Genomic DNA, 21773 nt, shown 5'->3' with positions numbered 1-21773 from the left:
ATATATATATATATAAATATATTAATATATTTTCAAATATAAATATCTCAAATTTGTAGTTCACTTTATATATTTATATTATATATATTTTTAACATATTCTATATTTATAAATTTTTTTTAAATGTTATAAAATTAAAGTATATATATTTCTATTTTTTCATTTGAAAAATTTTATCAACTCTTTTAAAAGAAAAAGTAGTAGCCTTATGTGAATGTATTAATTTTTGCATTAATCCAAATATTTATAAAATATTATTTACCACTTTTCTACATATAAAAATAACTAACTTAAATTTTTCTATTATTATATATTGTTAGGTCATTAATTTTTAAAAAGAATATATATTAAATAAAATTTACCTGATGGGAACCCTAAAAGACGAAGAGTATAATAAAGAAAATACCAAATGCTTTTATGATTCAAACACACACAAAAAAATTATAATATAAAAAAGAAATATAATATTTATTTTATATCATATGTGGCATATATATATGTATATATTAATGTAAATGAATTATATTTTTGTTTTTCAGAAATTATATTAATTTAATAAAAGTGTCTAATAATGTAGAGGATAAAAAAAATGAAGAAATAGAAAAAATAGAAGTATGTATGGAAAAATATATTAACTTAAACATATTTGAATATTTTAAAAACTTAAAAGAATTATATTTGGTTAAGAATAATATTACGGATATAACTCCTTTGTTTAATTGTATTAATTTGACAATCTTATTTTTACAAATCAACAAAATCAAAAGTATATTAGGTAATAATAAATATAAATAAATATAAATAAATATATATAAATATATACATATAAAAATATATATATATATATATATATATATATATATATATGTGTATATAATTTTAGGAATTGAAAAATTGAGATATTTAGAAAAATTGAACTTGTTTAATAATGAGTTAAATGAACAGTTCATAAATATAGAACATAATAAATATCTTGTACATATAGATTTAAGTGATAATCAAATAGAAAGCATTGATTTTTTTTATAATACGAATATATTCTTATATATTAATTTAGCAAACAATTCTATAAGAAATATAGAGCCTTTAAAAAATAATTTCCATTTGGAATACCTTAATATAAGTGGAAACAAGTTATAGCATTTAATTAAATATAATATACATACATATATATAATATATATATATATATGTGTGTAATTTTTTGTTTTTTTTTTTTTTCTTAAGAATTGAAAAATTCGAAGATATTCAAGTGCTTCATAAATTAAAAAAAATTAAAGAACTATACTTGAATTCAATATATTATAGTAATATATATATAAATAAATAAATATATATATATATATATCATATAAGCACAAATACATATATATTTATATACCAACTTTATTTTCAAAAGAAAATAATATATTAACAGACAATTTATTATACAAACATTACTTTTTAAATAATTTTCCAAATTTACAAGTAAGAAAATAAAACGATGTGATTATAAAATAAAAATAAATCACTATCAAAAAAAAAAGGTTTTGGATCATGAAATAATAACAGATAAAGAAAGAAAACATACTATGAGTGATATTGAAACTCTAAAATGTATCATAGATTTTAAAATAAATTTTATACGAGAGAAATATAAAAAAGAAAAGTATTATATATTATTTATTAATAACAAGAATATATCTTATTTAAATGATGTTTTAAAACCATATCATTTTTACTCAAATTTTGTACATGAGCATAAATTTGTGGAGGTAATTTAATTGAAATAATTTGAAAATATAGACATTTATAAGGATATAAAATATTTAAATATATATATATGAATATATACATATATATATATTTATTTATTTATTTATATGTGTATTTTTTTTTTTTTTTTAAGAATAAAGAAAAGGAAAATATATCGAATATAAAAGAACAAATAAAGTTTTATCTGAGTGCCTATACCGCTAGGTTAATAAGGAACTACAAAAAAGGAATAAATTACAGATATCAAAATTATATATACACATATATAGTATGTTATGGAGTTATATTTATATTTACCAAAAATTTAATATACCTATAGATTTAATTATATTATAAAGAGATTAAAAGAAGAAAGAAATTTACAAATAAGATATTTGACAACATCCATTAATTCATACTTTAACATTTTTTTCAAATCAATAACAAAAGAACAAGACGAGTAAAAATAAAACATATAAAATTATATATATATATGTTTATATATTTATATATGTATACTTTTTGTTCTTATAATTCTTTATTAGATATAAATTTATTGAGAACTTTATAAAGTTAAATTTCAATGTCGAATCCCTGAAAAATTATTATATTGATGATATAAAGATAGAAAATATAATAAAAGTAAAAAAATTGAATCATAATGTTTTGGACACGTTAATGTAATAAAATATTTCCATTTCGCATTTTTAACTTGTTTATATATTTGTCTATGATGATATAAGTATGTGTATATTTTTATTTTATTTATTAATTTATTATTATTATTATTTATTTTATTTTATTATTTTTTTTTTTTTGCGTGTAGAGAAGAACAGACTAATAGTCTAATTTATAAAAAGAATATTCTATTTTTACATCCTTATAATTAGTATATAAAAAAAAAAAATACATATATATAATATATATATATATTTTAAATGATGAATAGTGTTTTGTGTATTAATACTTATATAATATTTTATATCCTTAATTGTATTCATAAAAGTATATATATTTGGATTTATATATTACTCCTATGTATTATATTTGATTATCATATATAGTTGTAAATTGAATGACAATTTCGACTTTGATGAGAAGGAATATACTGTAGATGAATGTGAAAAAAAAAAATTCTTTGAAAAAAATTATATTTGTTCTTGTTATAATATAAACCATATATTAAAGACATTAATAAAGTAAGAGGCCAACGAAGAGGAAGTGAAAATGTCATCATATATATATATATATATATATATATATAAACACTTTATAGGGGAAAATATTTATTCATACACACATATAACATTTATTTTTTATACTCATAGACTTTTCTTAGAAAAAGACCAACTACATGAACTGGTTCATTTAATTTATTACAAAAATAAATTAAATGATAACATACTAAATTATAAAAATGATATAAATATAAAAAAAAAAATTTTAAGAAATAAAAAATTCGATTTTCCTTTTTTCTCTATATATATTGTGGAAAATTATTTTTTCGAGAAAGAATATAAAGAAGTGACTGCTTACAGCACACAAGAAAATAAAAATGATGATAATGATAATGAAAATACAAATGGTGATAATAAAAATAAAAATGATGATAATGAAAACAAAAATGATGATTATGAAAACAAAAATGATGATAATAAAAATAAAAATGATGAAAATAAAAGTTTAAATAATGAAATAAAGTTTAAAATTTATTATACTCTTCCAAAACATACCAATTTAAAATATATAGTTAACATAAGTTTGTTAAATAAAAATAAAGAAAAAAATATCGAAAAAAATAACGAAAAAAATAACGAAAAAAATATCGAAAAAAATAACGAAAAAAATAATGAAAGAAATGAATTAAATATAGTTCATTCATCTATTATAAAAACAGCTGCTGCAAAAAAAATAAAAAGAGATGATTTTTTAAAATATATAGGCATAAAAAATAAGACGAATAATATATTTTGCAATGAAAATTTAATAGACGATTTTTTTCATTATATTTTAAACTTTGAACATATAAATTTTTTTCATATAACAAAATATTTTATTAAATTAAGTAAAATAATATGTGAAATAAAAAAAAATATATATCTTCTTATTGTGAAAAATAACTTGAATTGTTCAGAAAAAGATACGCCTCTTATTGAAAATGGCGAAATTCGTGTGTATGAAGATATGGAGATTTTAAAAAAAGAAAAAGAAAAAATAATAAATAATTTGAAGAATAAAAATATAGATATTAGTTATTATAATGATCATAGTAATGATAAAAAAAATGAAGACACAATTATTTATATGAACAATTTATATATAAGCAAAATCTATGTACATGTTTTAAAAAATCATTATAACAATTTAAAAGAATTACATTTAAGAAATAACAATATAAATAATTTAAAAACATTTTTTCATTTTGATTCAAATGATATAGAAAGTTTGGAAGTATTAGATTTATCTTTTAATTGTATATCTGATATAACACCGTTGTATAAATATTTTCCAAATATAATTCATATAAATTTATCGTTTAATTATATATATGATTATCATCAAATACAGTTATTTAGTGTACATCATCAACATATTGAATATTTGTCTATTTTAAATAATTCCTTATATATTAAAAAAATATATTATGAAAATATTCATTTGCTTTTTCCTCAAATAAAAATATTTAATGATATAACTATAATGAATAAAACAAATTTCGACATAAAGAATTATTCCTTTATTTGTGAAAATAAGGAAAGGGTTTATGACGAATATGGAATGGACGATGGTAATTATGTGAAAAAAAAAAAAAAAATACACACACACACATATATATATATATATATATATATATATATATATATATTTTATTTACACATTCATCCAGATGATGAAGACGGACATAATAAAAACTACATTAAAATGAAGAACATTAAGGATGAAAAATATTTAAAGGTTTATAAAGATATAAATATAAATAATTATGAAATGCACATACAAATGATAAACTTATCAAACGTATACATGAAATTAACCTATTTAAATTTTGAAATATTTAAATATTTGAAAATTTTAGACTTATCAAATAATGGTATTGAAGATTTAACAAACTTAAAACTTCCAAAAGAATTAAAAGTTTTAAATTTAAGAAATAATAAAATATTTTGTATAGATTTTTTACATGATAAACTTGAGATTGAAATGCTTTTATTAGATAATAATGAATTAAAAAATATTAACAAAGTGAATCTATTAAAAAATTTAAAAATATTAAGATGTTCTCATAATAAATTATCTACTATACCATTATTTCAAAAATGTTCTTTAAAAGAAATAGATATACATAATAATTTCATAAAAGATATTACTCATATTGTTTTAATAAAAAATAAACAATCACTCATATGTATAAATATATATAACAATAAAATAAATTTCTTAAACTTAGATTTATATCTTATTCATATTTTTCCTAATTTACTTATATTAAATAATTCTTCTGTCGAACGTAGACAAAACAGTGAAAAATATTTTAAAAACATTTATACTCTTGATGTTTTTTTTGATATATATAATATGTATCCACCATATACATCTTTGCAATCTCTTGAGATTAATAACCTGAAGATAAAAAATATTCTTTTCGATATTAATAATGATAATTTTTATAATTTAAAATTTTTAAATATATCCAATAATTATATAAATAATATTCATAATATTGGTCCCTTGGACAACTTGAAGGTACTCAAATTTTTTTTTTTCTTCCTCAAAAAAAAGAAATAAAATATGGATCACACATATGTATATATAAATATATATATATATATATATATATAGTAAAAATACCTTATTTTATTACCATGTAGACCTTAATATTAAATAACAATAAACACATAAATGAAAATTCCTTTATGGGGGAACATGATCGAAATGTATTAAATAGTTTTAAGAGTTTAGAAGTAAGTATACAAAAAAATAAAATAAAATAAAATAAAAAAAATATATATATTTATATATATATATTTTTTCTTTTTATTATGTGAGGATCTGGATATTAGCTTTTGTCTCTTATCAAAAACTAACTTTTTAAAAAAATGTCCCAATTTAAAAAATCTGAAAACCTTGAATCTAGAGGGAAATAATATTAACTCAATTAAATACCTAGAGAATTTAGAACACTTGAAAGTTTTGAATTTATCAAATAACAAAATTTCCAAAATATCTCCTGACTCTTTTCCTAAGAGTTTAGAGAATTTAAATATATCTAATAATTTAATTAGGTCATAAAATAGAAATATTAAAAAACGGAAATTATTCACACTTAATGGATATAATATGTATATGTATATATGCATATATGTATGTATATATGTATATATTTATATACTTTGCTTATATTTTGTAATTATATAGAAACCTAAGCCCATTTGATAATTTGAAAAATGTAGAAACTCTAGATCTTAGGGTTAATAGGATTGACAATATTGATGAATTTAAATATTTAAAGAACTTAGAGAAATTAAAAACCTTATATTTAAATGGAAACAGAAAAATAAAGGAGCATTTTATAATTATTAAAAATATGCTTACGCAAATAGAAAATTTTGATAATAAAATTATGAAAGAACAAAATAATTTAACTTCAAATTTGGAAGAAAAAAGAGAAGAATTTAAGCTTCATAAGGACATCAGTAAAAAAAATATATTAATAACAAATAATAATGATAATAATAATAATTATAATGTCACCTATAATTATAGCAATATTAAATCTCCAGCTAAAAATAAAACAAAAATGGTAATAGACAAAATAAAAATATATACTTTTTTTATCCACCAAATGAAAAAAATATATTATATATATATATATATATATATATATATATATGTGAATATTTATTTACTTATTTTTTTTTTATTTTTTTATGATTCTAGACCAAACTTAAAGGACATATAAAGAAAGAACCTTACGAAGATGTACGCGGGGAAAAAAAAAAAAAAAAAAATAATAATAAAAATCAAACTTTTAGATATAGCATATAATATTGTCTAGTGTCTTTATAATATATAAATTGTTTTTTATTTATTAATATTCTTATTTTATTCAGAGACTTAAAAAGGACAGTTTTACGATCATAGGAAAAAAAGTCAACAGTAGTGGGAACTATTAAATCATAAAATATAAGTAATAACATTATGATGTATAATGCGTTATATATTTTATATAAGTAATTTCACTATTTAAGTTTATTTATTTATTTATTCCTTCTTTTTTTTTATTCACATACAATTATACATTCCTCTTTTAAAATAGGCAATTGGGAATTTATTACATATATGTTCTTTTTTTTTTTTTTTTTTTTTTTTTTTTTTTTTTTTTTTTTTTTTTTTTTAATATTTTTTTTTTAATTTTTTTTATTTTTTTTTTTTTTTTTTTTTTTTTTTCTTAAATATTATATTAAATTTTTGTTTATGTATTTTATAAAAATATAAAGATTTTAGGGGATGTTTCTTTTTATGCTTTTATATCTATATATATATCTATATAATATATATATGTATCTATATATATTTTATAAAAACAATTCAATTCTTATAATTTTTTCCCGCATATTAAATGTTAACAGAATAGAAAAAAAAAAAAAAAAAAGGAATAACTGCCTATGAATAAAATGTATTTTATATTTTAATAATTTTACGATTGACAAATAAATATATTCATTTAAGAATATTAAATTCTTCATTTTTTATTTATAATGTAAAAACGAAAAAAAAAATTGAGGAATATAAAAATATAAAAAAAAATATATGCATGTAATATATATAATATTTTTGTAGTATGCAAATATTTTTTAAAGAGTTCAGTGGAAATATATATTATTATAAGTACATAAAAATTAATAAAATATGAATAAGCATGGGGAATTGTATTGTATGAAATATAATTAAGAAATATTATATTTTGATTGACTATATATAATATATTGTTATAATAAAAAATAAATTATTTCATTTGAATTGATACTTTTAATTCAATATGAATTTATTTATATTATATAATTTTATTTAATTATAATTATTATTTATTTATATATTATATTATATATATTTTTTTTTATATATTTTTTATTTATTTATTTTATTTATTTTTTTGGTATTTTTTTTTTTTTTTTTTCCTGATAAGTCAAATGGGAAATCATGCTCAACTTATTTGAAATAATTCATTTAATTAACAAAAAAGTAAAAATATAATAATATAATAATATATATATTATATATATATATATATATATTATCAGTTTGTTCCCTTTTTTTTTTTTTTTTTTTTCTATTTTTTCCTTATATTTTCATTTTCATTTTGAGTATGGAAGAAATTGAAGAGAAATATAAAATAATAATCGACGCTTTATATGATACATGGTCTAATGACCATGAAAAAAGAAAGGAATCAGAAAAGCTTTTATATGAGTTAGAAAAAGACGAGAAATTTATTATATGTCTGTTTGATATATATACCTATAAAAGTATTCATCATAATATTAGAAAATTAGGTATTATATATTGTAAGAATTTAATTGCACGTTACTGGAATAATAGAGATGGATTTCATTATAGTGACGATACAAAGAAATTAATAAAAAAGAAAATACTTGATATATTAAATAATGTAGAATATTTAAATAATTATCGTGAGTTGAGTATTTTATTAAAGAAGATATCTAGATATGAACTGGTTCATAATTATCCTGAATTATTAGATTGTCTATTATATAATATTAATATACATAAAACAAATATAGATAATATATATATATATATTTATTTACTTTATAAAATATTAAGAGAACAATATAGTAAAAAATTATTAAAAGATAAAAAAGAAACATTTGATATCTCTGAAAAGTTTATTAAATCTCTTGAATTTTTTTGGAATAATTCTATTAATTTATATTTCCAGAATAATGCAACTAATATTTTTTGTATGTGTAATGATGAAAAAAATTGTAATAAATGTAAAAATTTAAATTCATTAATTAATTTATATGAAAAACAATTATTTGTTTCAAATGTCGATGATCCTATTGAAAATAATAGAACCGCGAATGACAACATTCCTGAGAATGACAATTATTATATGCATGAGAAAAAAATGCATATGATGAAATACTTGGATAGTATAATTCTTAATTTAATTATTAATAGGAATGACATAAAAAAGGTGAATAATTATGTGCATTCAAAAGTGACCAATGAAAATAAAGTGGATCAAGAAAATAAAGTGGATCAAGAATGTAAAGTGGATCAAGAATGTAAAGTGGATCAAGAATATAAAGAAGATCCAGAATATAAAGCAGATTCAGAATATAAAGCAGATCAAGAATATAAATCAGATCAAGAATATAAAGAGGGCAAGGAAAATACCAAAAATAAGGAAAGTCCAAATAGAACCAACAACAACAACAACAATAATAATAATAATAATAATAATAATAATAATAATAATAATGTTAATGATAATGATAATGATACCGATTTGAATATAAGAAGCAATTTTTTGAATGCCTTTATCAACAAGACGATATACTATTTAAAATTTATTAACAACAATTCTGCAAGCTATTATTTAAAATATTTGAAATTTTTATTGACTTCATTTTTCCTTATGATAGAATTTCATACTTCTTTCCATGTTTATTTAAAAAAAGACATAACAGAAAAGTTAATATGTTTATTTTTAAAAAAAAATTTAAGTTTAAATAATTATATGAATGATTATGAACATAAGTTTATAGAGATAGTAAATTTATGTATATCCATTTTGAAGTCCATTTTTTATCATTTTTGTTTAAATCAATACAATTTAATAAAACAAAAGAAAGTAAGAGAAAATTATATTAATGTCAAAAATATAATGTGTAATAAGAATATTAATATAGAAAATTACAATGTAAATACCTTAGAATCTAAAATAATAAACAATTTTATGATTAATGTAAAAAATATGGAAAATGAGAATAATAATCTTTTTAATAAAAATTTATCATTAAAAGATATCTTAACATATATAAGAGAAGAAGTAAAACAAGCTTTATCAAATGATGAATTTATTTTACTTCATAATGAAAAAGCTTTAGAAATATTTGATTTTTTAAGAATATATTGTATTAATATATCATCCGAACAAATAATTGAAGTTACATTAAATATTAGAGATGATTATGAAACAGAAGAAAATATTTTTTATAATAATGCAAAAGATTGTATTGTTGAACTTTCTTCTGAACCATTTTTATTTTCCATATTTCATCATTTCTTTGAACCATTAATTAATTCATTTCATAATTATGTCCACTTTTTAAAAAGTTTACCAGTAAATTTAAAAAATATACAAGTTCCAGAATTTTCATCTGCAATTATTCAATTAGATGGATATTTAAATATTTATTATATTTTATATCCATCATTTCATAAAAAAATAAAAAGTGAACATATTTTATGTATGATAAAATTTTTTATGGATTTCTTAAATATTAATTATACACATCCTTTAATTAGTTATCGTATATCTTTAATAATAAAAGTATGGATTAAATGTTATAAAACATCATTTCCATTTATAGACGATATTATATTACTTATATATGAAAATATTCGTTTTTTATATATACAACTATTACAAAAAAATGTAGTCTCATTAATATCAGAAAATATCCCTTCTTATGTTAATGATATCACCTTTCAACATTATGCTATAAAATCAGTTAATTTTTTACCTATACTTTTTTTCAAATTTATATCTTTATTTAAGTATTTTTTCAAGTATGAGTATGTATACAAAAATTATGATTATATAAATGAGTTTCTGGTTGCTTGTCTGATAAATGTATTAACCAAGGTAAATGTGAATAGATAAAAATGGCTGTGAATTATTATATACAATATGATATAAAATGTATACTACATATTTTATGTGTCATGATGAATATAATATTGTAATACATTATGTTTTTTTATATTTTTATATTTTTATATATTTTTGTTTTGTTTTATTATGTTTTATTTTGTTTTATTATGTTTTATTTTGTTTTTATTTTCTCCTTTTTAGATAACGTATCCGAAAAATATTCAAAAGATTTTAAAGATCCTTAGTCACATCGTATTTATGAGTAATAAAGAAAAGGACATTACAATATTCAAAGATAACTACAACTTTTTATTAGATCTATATATGAATAGCAATATATCAATTAAAGAATATATTTTAAATATCCTAGTACAAATATTAAATAAGAATTATGAATATGTAGGTAGTTTAGTAGAATATATGAACAAAGAAAATTATCATAATGATAATAATAAAATAGGTGTTAATGAAAAAGGATGTGATGATATTGTTTTATTTTATTTTAGTTTTGATATAATATTATATACATTATCTGCAAAGATAGAAAAACAGCCATTTAAAGATTATGTAACTTTTAACCATCCCCATATAACAAGTGAATATAAATCTATTCACAATATTAATAATGATATAAATAATAATAATATTAATAACTTTCAGTTTAATAATATTTATAATAATTTAATAAATTTACCATATATTAAAGAAATAAATCTAGATATTGATAAAACCATAAGTGATAACTTTTATTCGTTATGGATTTGTATCCTAAAATTGATATATAAAATGTTTCATCATAAAAAAGAAGAAATAGTAAAGAAGATATGTTCTTTTTATATATCGACTATTAATTATTTATATGAATATTTTAAGAATCAGACATTAGGAAAAATATCCTATGAACTATCAAATTTATGTTTAGATGTTGTTATTGAATATATGTGTTTATTTATTATGCATGAAACACATGATTTTTATTTAACATATGAATCTATGAATATTAAAATGTTAACTAACGATATATTAAAAAGTACCATTTTAAAAGTGATTGAATTTAATTTTATTTTGAATGATGAAATAAAAATAGAAAAATGTATATATATATTACACCTTTGTTTAAGTATATACAAAAATGATATGAAAAGTGATAAATCAATTATATACACATATATAGCTCAATTTGTAATTATATATTTTTTAAAAGTCTTATTGAAATATTTTAGTAAGTATTTCAATTTTTATAATTACATTCAACAAAATCAAAACAAAAGAGCTGCACGAAAAGATGCAAATAAAAATTATAATGTTCATAATAATAATCATAATGATGATATTCAAAAAAATGGTAACATAATTTTTGATGAATATAAGAATGGAGAAGAAAAATGGAATGAAAATAAAAATAATACACCAAATAGGTCACTTAACATACAAAGTGACAATAATAATAATAATAATAATAATGATGATGATAGTAATAACAATGACAGTAATAATAATATGAATAGTAACAGTGAACAAATAAATAATAAATTAAACCAATGTAATAAAAATCATATTAAATATATATATGATAATATTATAAATTATCAACATGATGAAAATTTTTTAAATGAATTTACCCATTTTCAAAATGATGTCAAAAAAATGTTCAATATAAATTATATAAATGATTATGATATTACTAAAACTTTTCTTAATTTTAATTTTTCAACAATTAATGAAGATAATTATAGCTATATAAATAAACATAGCGTCTTTACTTTAATTTCTATTTTATCTTTGTATGAACCAAACTATCTTAATTATATTTTAATTACATTCTTAGCATATTTCAAAATTAATATCGCTATATTTATCTTTTCCTTTTTTTATCAATCACAATATATTCATAATAAAAATATACTCAATTCTTTACTTATTTTTATTTATATTTTAACACAGAATTATATATTCACACCATTCCCATCTATTTTCCTTCAAACAAATTTTCCAAGTATAACTAATACTCAAAATTTTGAAAAATTAATGTACGATACAAATAAAAATAATCATTTATTTACATGTAACAAAGATGAACATACTTTATTAATCATAGAAATATTGAAATTTATAAATAATATACTAAATACAAATAAAGATATTTATATAGAGAAAAAAAATATACTTCACCTCAGTAGCATATCCACCAATTTAAATGGAACCAAAATATTCCACTCTTATAATTATAATTACATACTCAGAAAAGTATTGAAATACGACGATTTTGCGAGTTAGCCAAAATAAAAAAAAAAAAAAAAAAAAAAATAAAATAAAATAAAATAAAATAAAATAAAATAATAAATGGCTAGTTGCACACACACACAAAAAAAAAAAAATCATACAACTAACATCTTTTACATACATTCAACATAATTTTTATATAATATATTTCTTTTTATTTTCCTTTTTAGATATATGTAGCAGAGCTTTGGATAATATATTGACATATTTAATGGATACGAATAATGTAGAAGATAACAATAGAAAAAATATAATTGCGAATTATTTGAAAGATAACATTGATGATATGAATAGTGCCATAATTGATATGTATAAAAAGTATAATAATTTTTTTTAATAGGATCTATATATGTTCAAATATAAAAAGGTGAATAATAACAGCACGAGTGAAAGTAATTTTGTATAAAAAAAGAAAAAAAAAAAAGAAAAAAAAGAAAGAAAAACACACACATAAATAAATAAATAAATATATATATAAATATATATATATATATATATATTATATTATAATCATATTAAGAAATGTTAATAAGTTCCGAAGGTTATATAGACGTAGAAATATACATACATATATATGTATATATTCGTATGTATTAATCTTGATTTATTATATTATATATTTTTTATAATTATTATATAAATAAGAAGTAATACTACATAATGACTCATTTCTGATCCCTACCTTAACATTGAAAAAAATACTAACAGTGTTGTTTTATAAAATTGAAGCATTCACAAATATTACACATGTAATATATATACAACAACTGTAAAATCATATTACTTGAATAGTTCTCCTTTTTTAGATTATGAATTTGATGAAGTTTGTTATATTCAGAATTATTAGTAAAGATAAAATCATCATGAATGTATAGAAGAAAACATATGTAAGGATTTTTTTGAAACAAGTGTGTGATTATATTATTGGAATAATGATTTGCATTTGTATTAAAAAAGTAGGATTGAATATAGTTTATAAAAATATTATCAAAATTTTCCTTCCTTTTAAATTCATTAAAATAATTAACATTATTTTTCTTTTTTAATATATATAATATTGGAATATTTATATCAACTAAGGTAAAATGTAAAATTTTTTTTTTTGGAATGTTTGTATTTTCATCAGATGTTAAAAATAGTTCAAGCTGTATGAGAAATATGATAGATGACTTTTTAAATTTATTCATATTGTTAAAGTTTATATGTTTATTTATATTCTTTATATTTTTTATATCCATACCATATGAAGGAAGAAAAGGATTCTTTTTATCTTCATCATAATATGTATGGTCTATATTATTTTTATCATATACATTATTTTTTCTGTCTTGGAAAGAGTCATCATTCTCTTTAGATTTGTTTATATCTTCCTTTTGTATTATTTTTTTTTCGTTTATTTTATTATTTGTATTATTATTATAATTATTAATTAACATAATTTCTACCTTATGTTTTTTTTTATGTATGTCATCCTTTTGATAATATATATTCGTTTCATTTCTGAATAAACATTTATTAATGTTATAAATTTTTTTTTTTCTCTGTGCATAAATATTTAATGTTAAATTATATTTTTCATTAGAATATTTTTGATTTAATTTATTATTTAATTCATTTATAATTTTTTTGAAAAGAGTTTTTCTTTTATATTTTATATTTTTTTCTTGACTCTTTTTATTATTACATGACAAAATGTTATTATCTTTTTTGTCTGAATATTTTATTTTATTTATTTTTTTTTTTCTGTTCATACATTTTTGTGAACATTTATTAATATGTTGTACATTATTTATTTTATATTCATCTATATATTGATGATTTTCATTATTATTATTATTTATAAAATTTTTTTTTTTTACTAATTCATTTTTGATATGTGTTGTATTTATTTTTGTTTTATCTATCTTCCTAAAATAATCATGAAAGGAATTAAAAAACGAAATTTTTTTCTTGTTTTTTAAATAATTAATTGAAAAGTTGAATAAAACAACATTATTTTTATTAATAAAATTATGAATATATTTATTTATAATTTTATTTGAAATAAAATGTTTAAAATAAATATTATTTATATAGATATAATCAAAATTATATGGTTCACTAAAAAGTTGTAAACAATTTTTATTAATTATTTGAACTTTATCATTATTTATTAGGAAGTTATTCATATTTTTTTTTCTAATATTTAATATACATATGATTTCTGGTTTTGTATCATTACGTGATAAAATATGATCAAAATTCTCTACATTTTTTTTTTTTTCCTTCCATTTTGTAATTTCATTCGATTTGTTTGTTTTATTATTTTTATTATGATTATCTTGATCATCATTAAGATGGCTATATAATTTTTTTATTTCTTTATCGTATAGAAACATTTTGATTTTCTTTAATATATGAAATAGATCACGTTGATTTAAATTTTTATTTTTATTAAATGTATCATATAAAAATAATAATATATTAAGAAGTGAATTTATACTTTCTTTGAATAATTCATAATTCTCATTTAATTTGTTTGTTGAATTATTATTTTTTTTCTTCTGTCTTAATAAGGATTTATCATTTTCAAATATATGATTTTTTAAATAATAGTTAATAATAATATTATTATTTTTTTCATAAGTATTATTTTGAAAGGATACTTCTTCTATTAACTCACCAAACTCATTAATTATTTTATATACATCCCTATTTTTTGGGATGTTATCAAAATTTTTTATTTTTTGTTCTAATAATAATTGTACTTTGTTTAATAATTTAAATTTCAAATATATATTTTTGTTTAAGTCATATTCATTCGCTTCCTTTCCATAGTGTATTTTAAATCTCCTCTTGAAATGTTCAACATCATTCTCCGTTCTCTTCAAAAAAATAAAATATAAAAAATATATAACATATATGAAGCTCCCTATATATATATATATATATATATATATATTATTATAGACAATAATATGGTGTCATTTTATTTTTTTATTTTTTCTTACCTTATAATTTTCATATAATTTGTGTATTTCCTTTTCTTGCCTTTGCAAATATTTTATATAATACAAAATCAAATCACCATTTGCATAATATTTTCTAATAGTGTTGTTAAAATTTAGTTCATTTAATTTTATATGAGTATTTTTAAAATGGTTAAAAGAAAATTTCATTTTTTTATTTTTCAATTTTTCAATATGAAATATAATTGTTTTACTAAATGTGTAAAAGAAATTTTCAACTGAATCTTTGGAATTACCTTTGTCTTTGTTCTTATATAATTTATTTCTTATATTTCTGGACTTTTTTTTATTTAAAATATCTTTATTTTTTTTTTCTACTATTGATATATCTTTGTTTCCTTTATCTGAGAATATTTCTTCTTTTGTATCACCTTCTTTGTCATCTCTGTCATATTTTTCATCTCTGTCATATTTTTCATCTCTGTCATCTCTGTCATCTTTTTCATCTCTGTCATCTTTGTCATCTTTGTCATCTTTGTCATCTTTGTCACCGCTGTCATCTCTGTCATCTTTTTCATCTCTGTCATCTTTGTCATCTTTGTCACCGCTGTCATCTTTGTCACCGCTGTCTTCTTTGTCATCTCTTTTTATATTATTAATATGTACTGCATTAAAATTTATATTTTTTTCTTTATCATTTTTATTTGGATCATCTAATATATTTATATCTGCCACCACTTTTTTGTCATCTATTATATTTATTTTTTCAACTACATTTATTTTTTCTACTATATTTATTTCATCAATCACTTCCTTTTCACCCACGTTATCATCTTCAATAACTGTATTATTTTTTATGTTTTTCATTTGGTCCTCCTTTATTACTTGTTCTTTTTCATTATTTATTTCTACAATGTTTATTTTATAATTTTCTTTTTTGTTGTTTCTTTCTCCTACAATATTATCTTTTTTTATTTCTTGGATATATTCCTCTTGTGTGTCTTCATGTTGTATGTTGGTTAGTTCTTCCATTTTTTTCTGCTCTATTTGCTTCTTATTTTTATCTTCAAAGTTATTAAGTTGGTAACATTCATTTACTTTATTTGTATATTCATCATATAATTCATTTTTTATATGTTCATGCATATTATGATTAATATGATCATCTTTTATATGATTATTTACATTATCATTTAAATGATGATTCATATTATTAATAACATGATTATTTTCTTTTGTATCTATTATTTTTAGTTGCATTATTTCATTTTTATATTTTTCTTCATCATCATAAAATTGGTTTGTCTTATTTTTTTTCATTTTATTTTTTATTTTATTTTTTATTTTATTTTTATCCTTTTGTATAATTTGAAGTAATTGTTCAAATGGAAAAGTATATCTAGCCAAAACAAAATTATTTGATATAACTATTTGTTGATGAATAGTAAAATAATAATAAAGATATTTAAAACAATAATTCATATTTATAAAATAATTTAAGAATATGTCAGAATTAAAATGATCACTAAATTTATATTTATATAATTCCATAAATATATGTAATTCTTTTTTAACAATATTCATATTTCTCTTATTTTCTGTTTTTAAATTAATCATGTCAAAAGAATTACATATAACACATTTATTTACAAGTTCAAAGGGGAAATAACATTTAAAACATGAAATACATATAACTGCATTTATACCAATTAAATTTAATAATATATCAAAACAACATATACATAAAGGTTTTATTGTATTAGATGTTACTTTTATTATTTTATCAATCAAATATATTCTTGCACAAAAAATACAAGACAAATTAGTATTATTATTATTATTATTATAAGAATATGTATTTTCTGTATGGGATATAAATAGTTCATTACTTTTTTTTTTTAAATCATAATTTTTTTGAATTACATTTTCTCTTTGTTTCTCCATGTTTTCTTCAGAACAACAATTCCAAAAAAAATTATGGTCTCTTTCGTTTTTATTAATATAATGATATTGTAATAAACCAGTCGACAAATTATTTTGTTCTTTATTTAGGTATTCATATAATTTCTGTATATCCTTTTTATAATGATGAATATTATAATCATTTATATTATTATTCTGATAATTTATATGATCTTTATAATTACTATTATTATTATTATTATTATTATCATTTATATTATTAAACCATTTTCTATTATTATCATTTATATTATTACACCATTTTATATTATTATCATTTATATTATCACACCATTTTATATTATTATCATTTATATTATCACACCATTTTATATTATTATCATTACATATGCTTTTTATATTTACACTTTTCTTTATTTTTTTTCTTGCTCTTTTCTCCTTTCTCTTTTTTGTCTTTTTTATTTGTCTTTTGTAATAAATCATATCTTTCATTTTTCTTATATAGTTCTCAATATTTTTTGTCATCCTTTTTAAGTACTCCTCATCATTAATATCATCACCATTTTGACAATAAGCACTTTTGTGTTCTTCATTATAATCATATTTTGTTTTGTTTATAATGTGGCTATCATGTTTATGAGAATTCTTTCGGTGTATACACATGTCTTTATCATCAGTCTTTTTGCAATTGAATTTTTTAGTTAACCCCCCATGCGATTTTCTATCACTTTTTTCGTTTTCCTTACGAGGAGATAAGGCAACATAGGAACTATAAGAAAATGCAGACGAAGGAGGACATGAAGATGATGAGAAGGATTGAGTGGGTGACGACAATTCAAAGGAAGCATCATGTGATGATAATTCAAAGGAAGCATCATGTGATGATAATTCAAAGGATGCATTACGTGATAATAATTCAAAGGATGCATTACGTGATAATGTTTTACATGATCTATACGATGGTATTGATACAAAATAAGGTGATTTAATCAAAGAAGACAAACGAGAGGTACCTTTTAAGAAATCGTTACATTTATTTATTTCTTCTTCATCACTTTTTTCATCTAATGATGAACAAGATGATGTACATAAAATATTATCACAATAAGATACGGTTGTATCATTTGAAATAATATCATTATTTTTATTCAGGATTTTTTTTAACAGGGCATATTTCTCTTTCATATTTCTGTATACGAATAAATTTCTTCTCAGTCTGGTTTGTAAGAAATGTACATAATATGTAAATAAATATATATATATATATATATATATATTTTATATATTAATTAGAATTGTCCTACTCCGTTTAAGCATAATATAATAAATACACCAAACAAAAAAATAAAAATAATCAAATAAACACAATAATAATTATAAAAAAAAAATATATATATATATATATATATATCAAAATATTACAATAAATCAAAAGAATAAATAAAGAAAAATATGAATTACAAAATTAAAATAAAAATAATTATTACATTATAAAAATATATATATATATATATATATATATACAATTATTTTAATTTTATAAAGACAAGTATTCCTTATTCCTTTTGCACACCTTTCTGCACCTTATATATATATATAATATAATATTATTTATATATTGAAAAAACATTCAAAAATACCTTCTCCCCAATTTAGTCTTAAGTATTAATAATATATAAAAAAAAAAATAAATAAAAAATAATACACATATATATATATATATATACATATATTTCCAAAGGAATAATTTTAAAGACACATTTTTCACAAATAATTTATTTATTATTTCAAAAAAAAAAAAAAAGAAAAGGAAATTATATATATATAAATACATATATATTCTATATAAAAATATAAATTTTTATTTCAGTACAATTTAAATGTTTTTATAAATAAAAATAAAATCTAATTTTTCCTTAATAAATAAAAACAAATAACAATATAATATATAAAATGCCCTTGTTTAATTATAGACAGTAAAAAAAAAAAAAAAAATAATAAAATAAATAATAATAATAATAAATAAAAAAAAAAGAATTGAGTCTTATTAAAAATATATGAATAAAATAAACAATTATTTTCTTTATGATTTTAAATAAAGTTTCATTCCAAATTTTGTGTTGTCTGGCAAGGACATTTTAGATATATCAACCTGGAAATAAAAAACAAAAATATATAAATATAAATATATATATATATATATATATATATATGTAATATATATATGTAATATAAATATGTAAGAGTGTGTGTTAAATCATGCATATAATTATATCAATTAAAAAATTCATCTGTTTTATTTTTTTTTATTTATAAAATATAATTTTTACCTGTGAACCTAGGGTTATTGTCACAAATTCATTATATTTGTGTGTTAAGGATAAGGCAACTTTAGTATCGTTGCTTATTTTGGTTTTTACAAATGTATTCTTATTATCAAGATACCATATTGAAGCAACATTTATATTTGCCTTTTTTTCCATTATATTTTGAACAACTTCTACACTTATTGCATTGTCGTTTATACTCTTGTTTTGAAAAAATAAATTAAGAGCTAAGGATCCATAAAAGTGTTTATTACTTGGGATTCTACGAGGTAAAATATATATATATATATATATATATATATATATAGGTGTACATAAATAAATAAATATATATATATTTATTTATTTATATGTTATATTTTTTAATATTACGATCTTAGGGAAAATATGTATAAATTATCTTTGTGTTGCTTCGTGTATGAACCACCAAATGAATACTGCAAATTATTTATATCCATATTTCCTTCAAGCAAACCTATATACAATTAAAAGAATTAATATACATTTATATTAACACGCTAGTATAAAAATGTAAAAATAATAAAATAAAATAAACATGCTCGTGATAAAAAAAAATAAAATTAATATGAACATGTGCAGATATATTATACATAAGTACACATGGGAATAAACAAAATATATTATCACAATTTAAATATATATATATATATTTGTGCTTATTTATAGATATAAAATGTCTACCTCCGAATTTAAAATTTTTAAATTTTGGATGTGAGCTGACATGAATATATTTAAAAGCAAAATTTCTAACATTTACAGATGAAAATATGTTCATATTATCTGTTGTATATTCACTATAAACTTCAAAAGTGTCATCTTCTTTTCCATTCGTTTTGGTATATTTTCCACAAAGATTTAGGTTTTTTATAAAACCAGGCTAAAATATTGAAAAAATATATAATATATATATATATATAAATTAAATAACGTTTAGATAATATTTTAATATATATCTATGAAACCTCAAAAAAATAAAAAATATAGACGTATAATATATTATGTCTGTTCAGATTGTTGTTATTACTTCATATTTTATATCTAGCAAGCTTATTCCAGAGTTATCAAATTTTATTTCATTTTTGGTATTGTAAATATTATTTTTGAAATTAGTATATATACTATATGTGTTATTTGAAAAGGTAAAACCACTCTTTAAAAACTGAACGAAGAAAGATATAATTTTATATATATATATATATATATATATATATATATATATAATTATTACATAAAAATTAATGTATATCTATATATTCATTTTATTACTGGATGTTTTGAAATACTGCTGTGTTCGAGCTCAAATTTACTGGAGAGAGGAAAATCATTCTTTAATAAATCTAAGGATAAAAAGGAAAAATATGTAGAATTTAAAATTGTTATATTGCCATTAACCAAAGATAAATAATATATATATATGTATATATGTATATATGTATTTATATATATATATATATATTAAATTATTATTATTATGATGCTTCCATTTAAATTTTTTTTTTTCCTTTGTGTTTCACTTTTTTCGGTATTACCTAATGAAGGCTTATTCAATAATTTCGGAAAATCCATTTTATAAAAATATACAAAATATATATTTAAAAGAAGAAAAAGAGAAAAAAGGAGAATATACAAT

At 18.2% G+C, this 21773-nt stretch overlaps 4 protein-coding genes across 4 annotated transcripts; 2 read left to right on the top strand and 2 right to left on the bottom strand.

Moving 5' to 3' along the window:
- Positions 1-365: 365 nt before the first annotated feature.
- Positions 366-6907, top strand: PGSY75_1432400 (leucine-rich repeat protein; the record flags this gene model as incomplete). Its single annotated transcript, XM_018788015.1, has 18 exons — positions 366-388; positions 540-775; positions 884-1133; positions 1227-1306; positions 1399-1466; positions 1526-1753; positions 1888-1958; positions 2074-2193; positions 2279-2413; positions 2560-2622; positions 2798-2932; positions 3062-4521; positions 4621-5477; positions 5603-5695; positions 5781-6016; positions 6150-6534; positions 6672-6713; positions 6845-6907. 18 exons carry the CDS (start codon positions 366-368, stop codon positions 6905-6907), a joined length of 4545 nt encoding a protein of 1514 aa, XP_018639387.1.
- A 1193-nt stretch (positions 6908-8100) lies between these two features.
- PGSY75_1432300 (hypothetical protein) lies at positions 8101-13261 on the top strand (the record flags this gene model as incomplete). The annotated part of the gene is made up of 3 exons (XM_018788014.1): positions 8101-10632; positions 10843-12913; positions 13095-13261. The coding sequence occupies 3 exons, from the start codon at positions 8101-8103 to the stop codon at positions 13259-13261; spliced, it is 4770 nt and encodes a 1589-aa protein (XP_018639386.1).
- Positions 13262-13625: 364 nt separating this feature from the next.
- Positions 13626-18980, bottom strand: PGSY75_1432200 (hypothetical protein; the record flags this gene model as incomplete). Its single annotated transcript, XM_018788013.1, has 2 exons — positions 13626-15788; positions 15915-18980. The coding sequence occupies 2 exons, from the start codon at positions 18978-18980 to the stop codon at positions 13626-13628; spliced, it is 5229 nt and encodes a 1742-aa protein (XP_018639385.1).
- Positions 18981-19878: 898 nt separating this feature from the next.
- On the bottom strand, positions 19879-21709 carry PGSY75_1432100 (putative voltage-dependent anion-selective channel protein; the record flags this gene model as incomplete). Its single annotated transcript, XM_018788012.1, has 7 exons — positions 19879-19947; positions 20126-20384; positions 20495-20597; positions 20825-21020; positions 21168-21302; positions 21410-21480; positions 21673-21709. 7 exons carry the CDS (start codon positions 21707-21709, stop codon positions 19879-19881), a joined length of 870 nt encoding a protein of 289 aa, XP_018639384.1.
- Positions 21710-21773: the final 64 nt, after the last annotated feature.

This window comes from Plasmodium gaboni, chromosome 14, assembly GCF_001602025.1.
Source record: "Plasmodium gaboni strain SY75 chromosome 14, whole genome shotgun sequence".
NCBI lineage: Eukaryota > Apicomplexa > Aconoidasida > Haemosporida > Plasmodiidae > Plasmodium > Plasmodium gaboni.
This window is presented reverse-complemented; position numbering and strand designations above follow the sequence as displayed.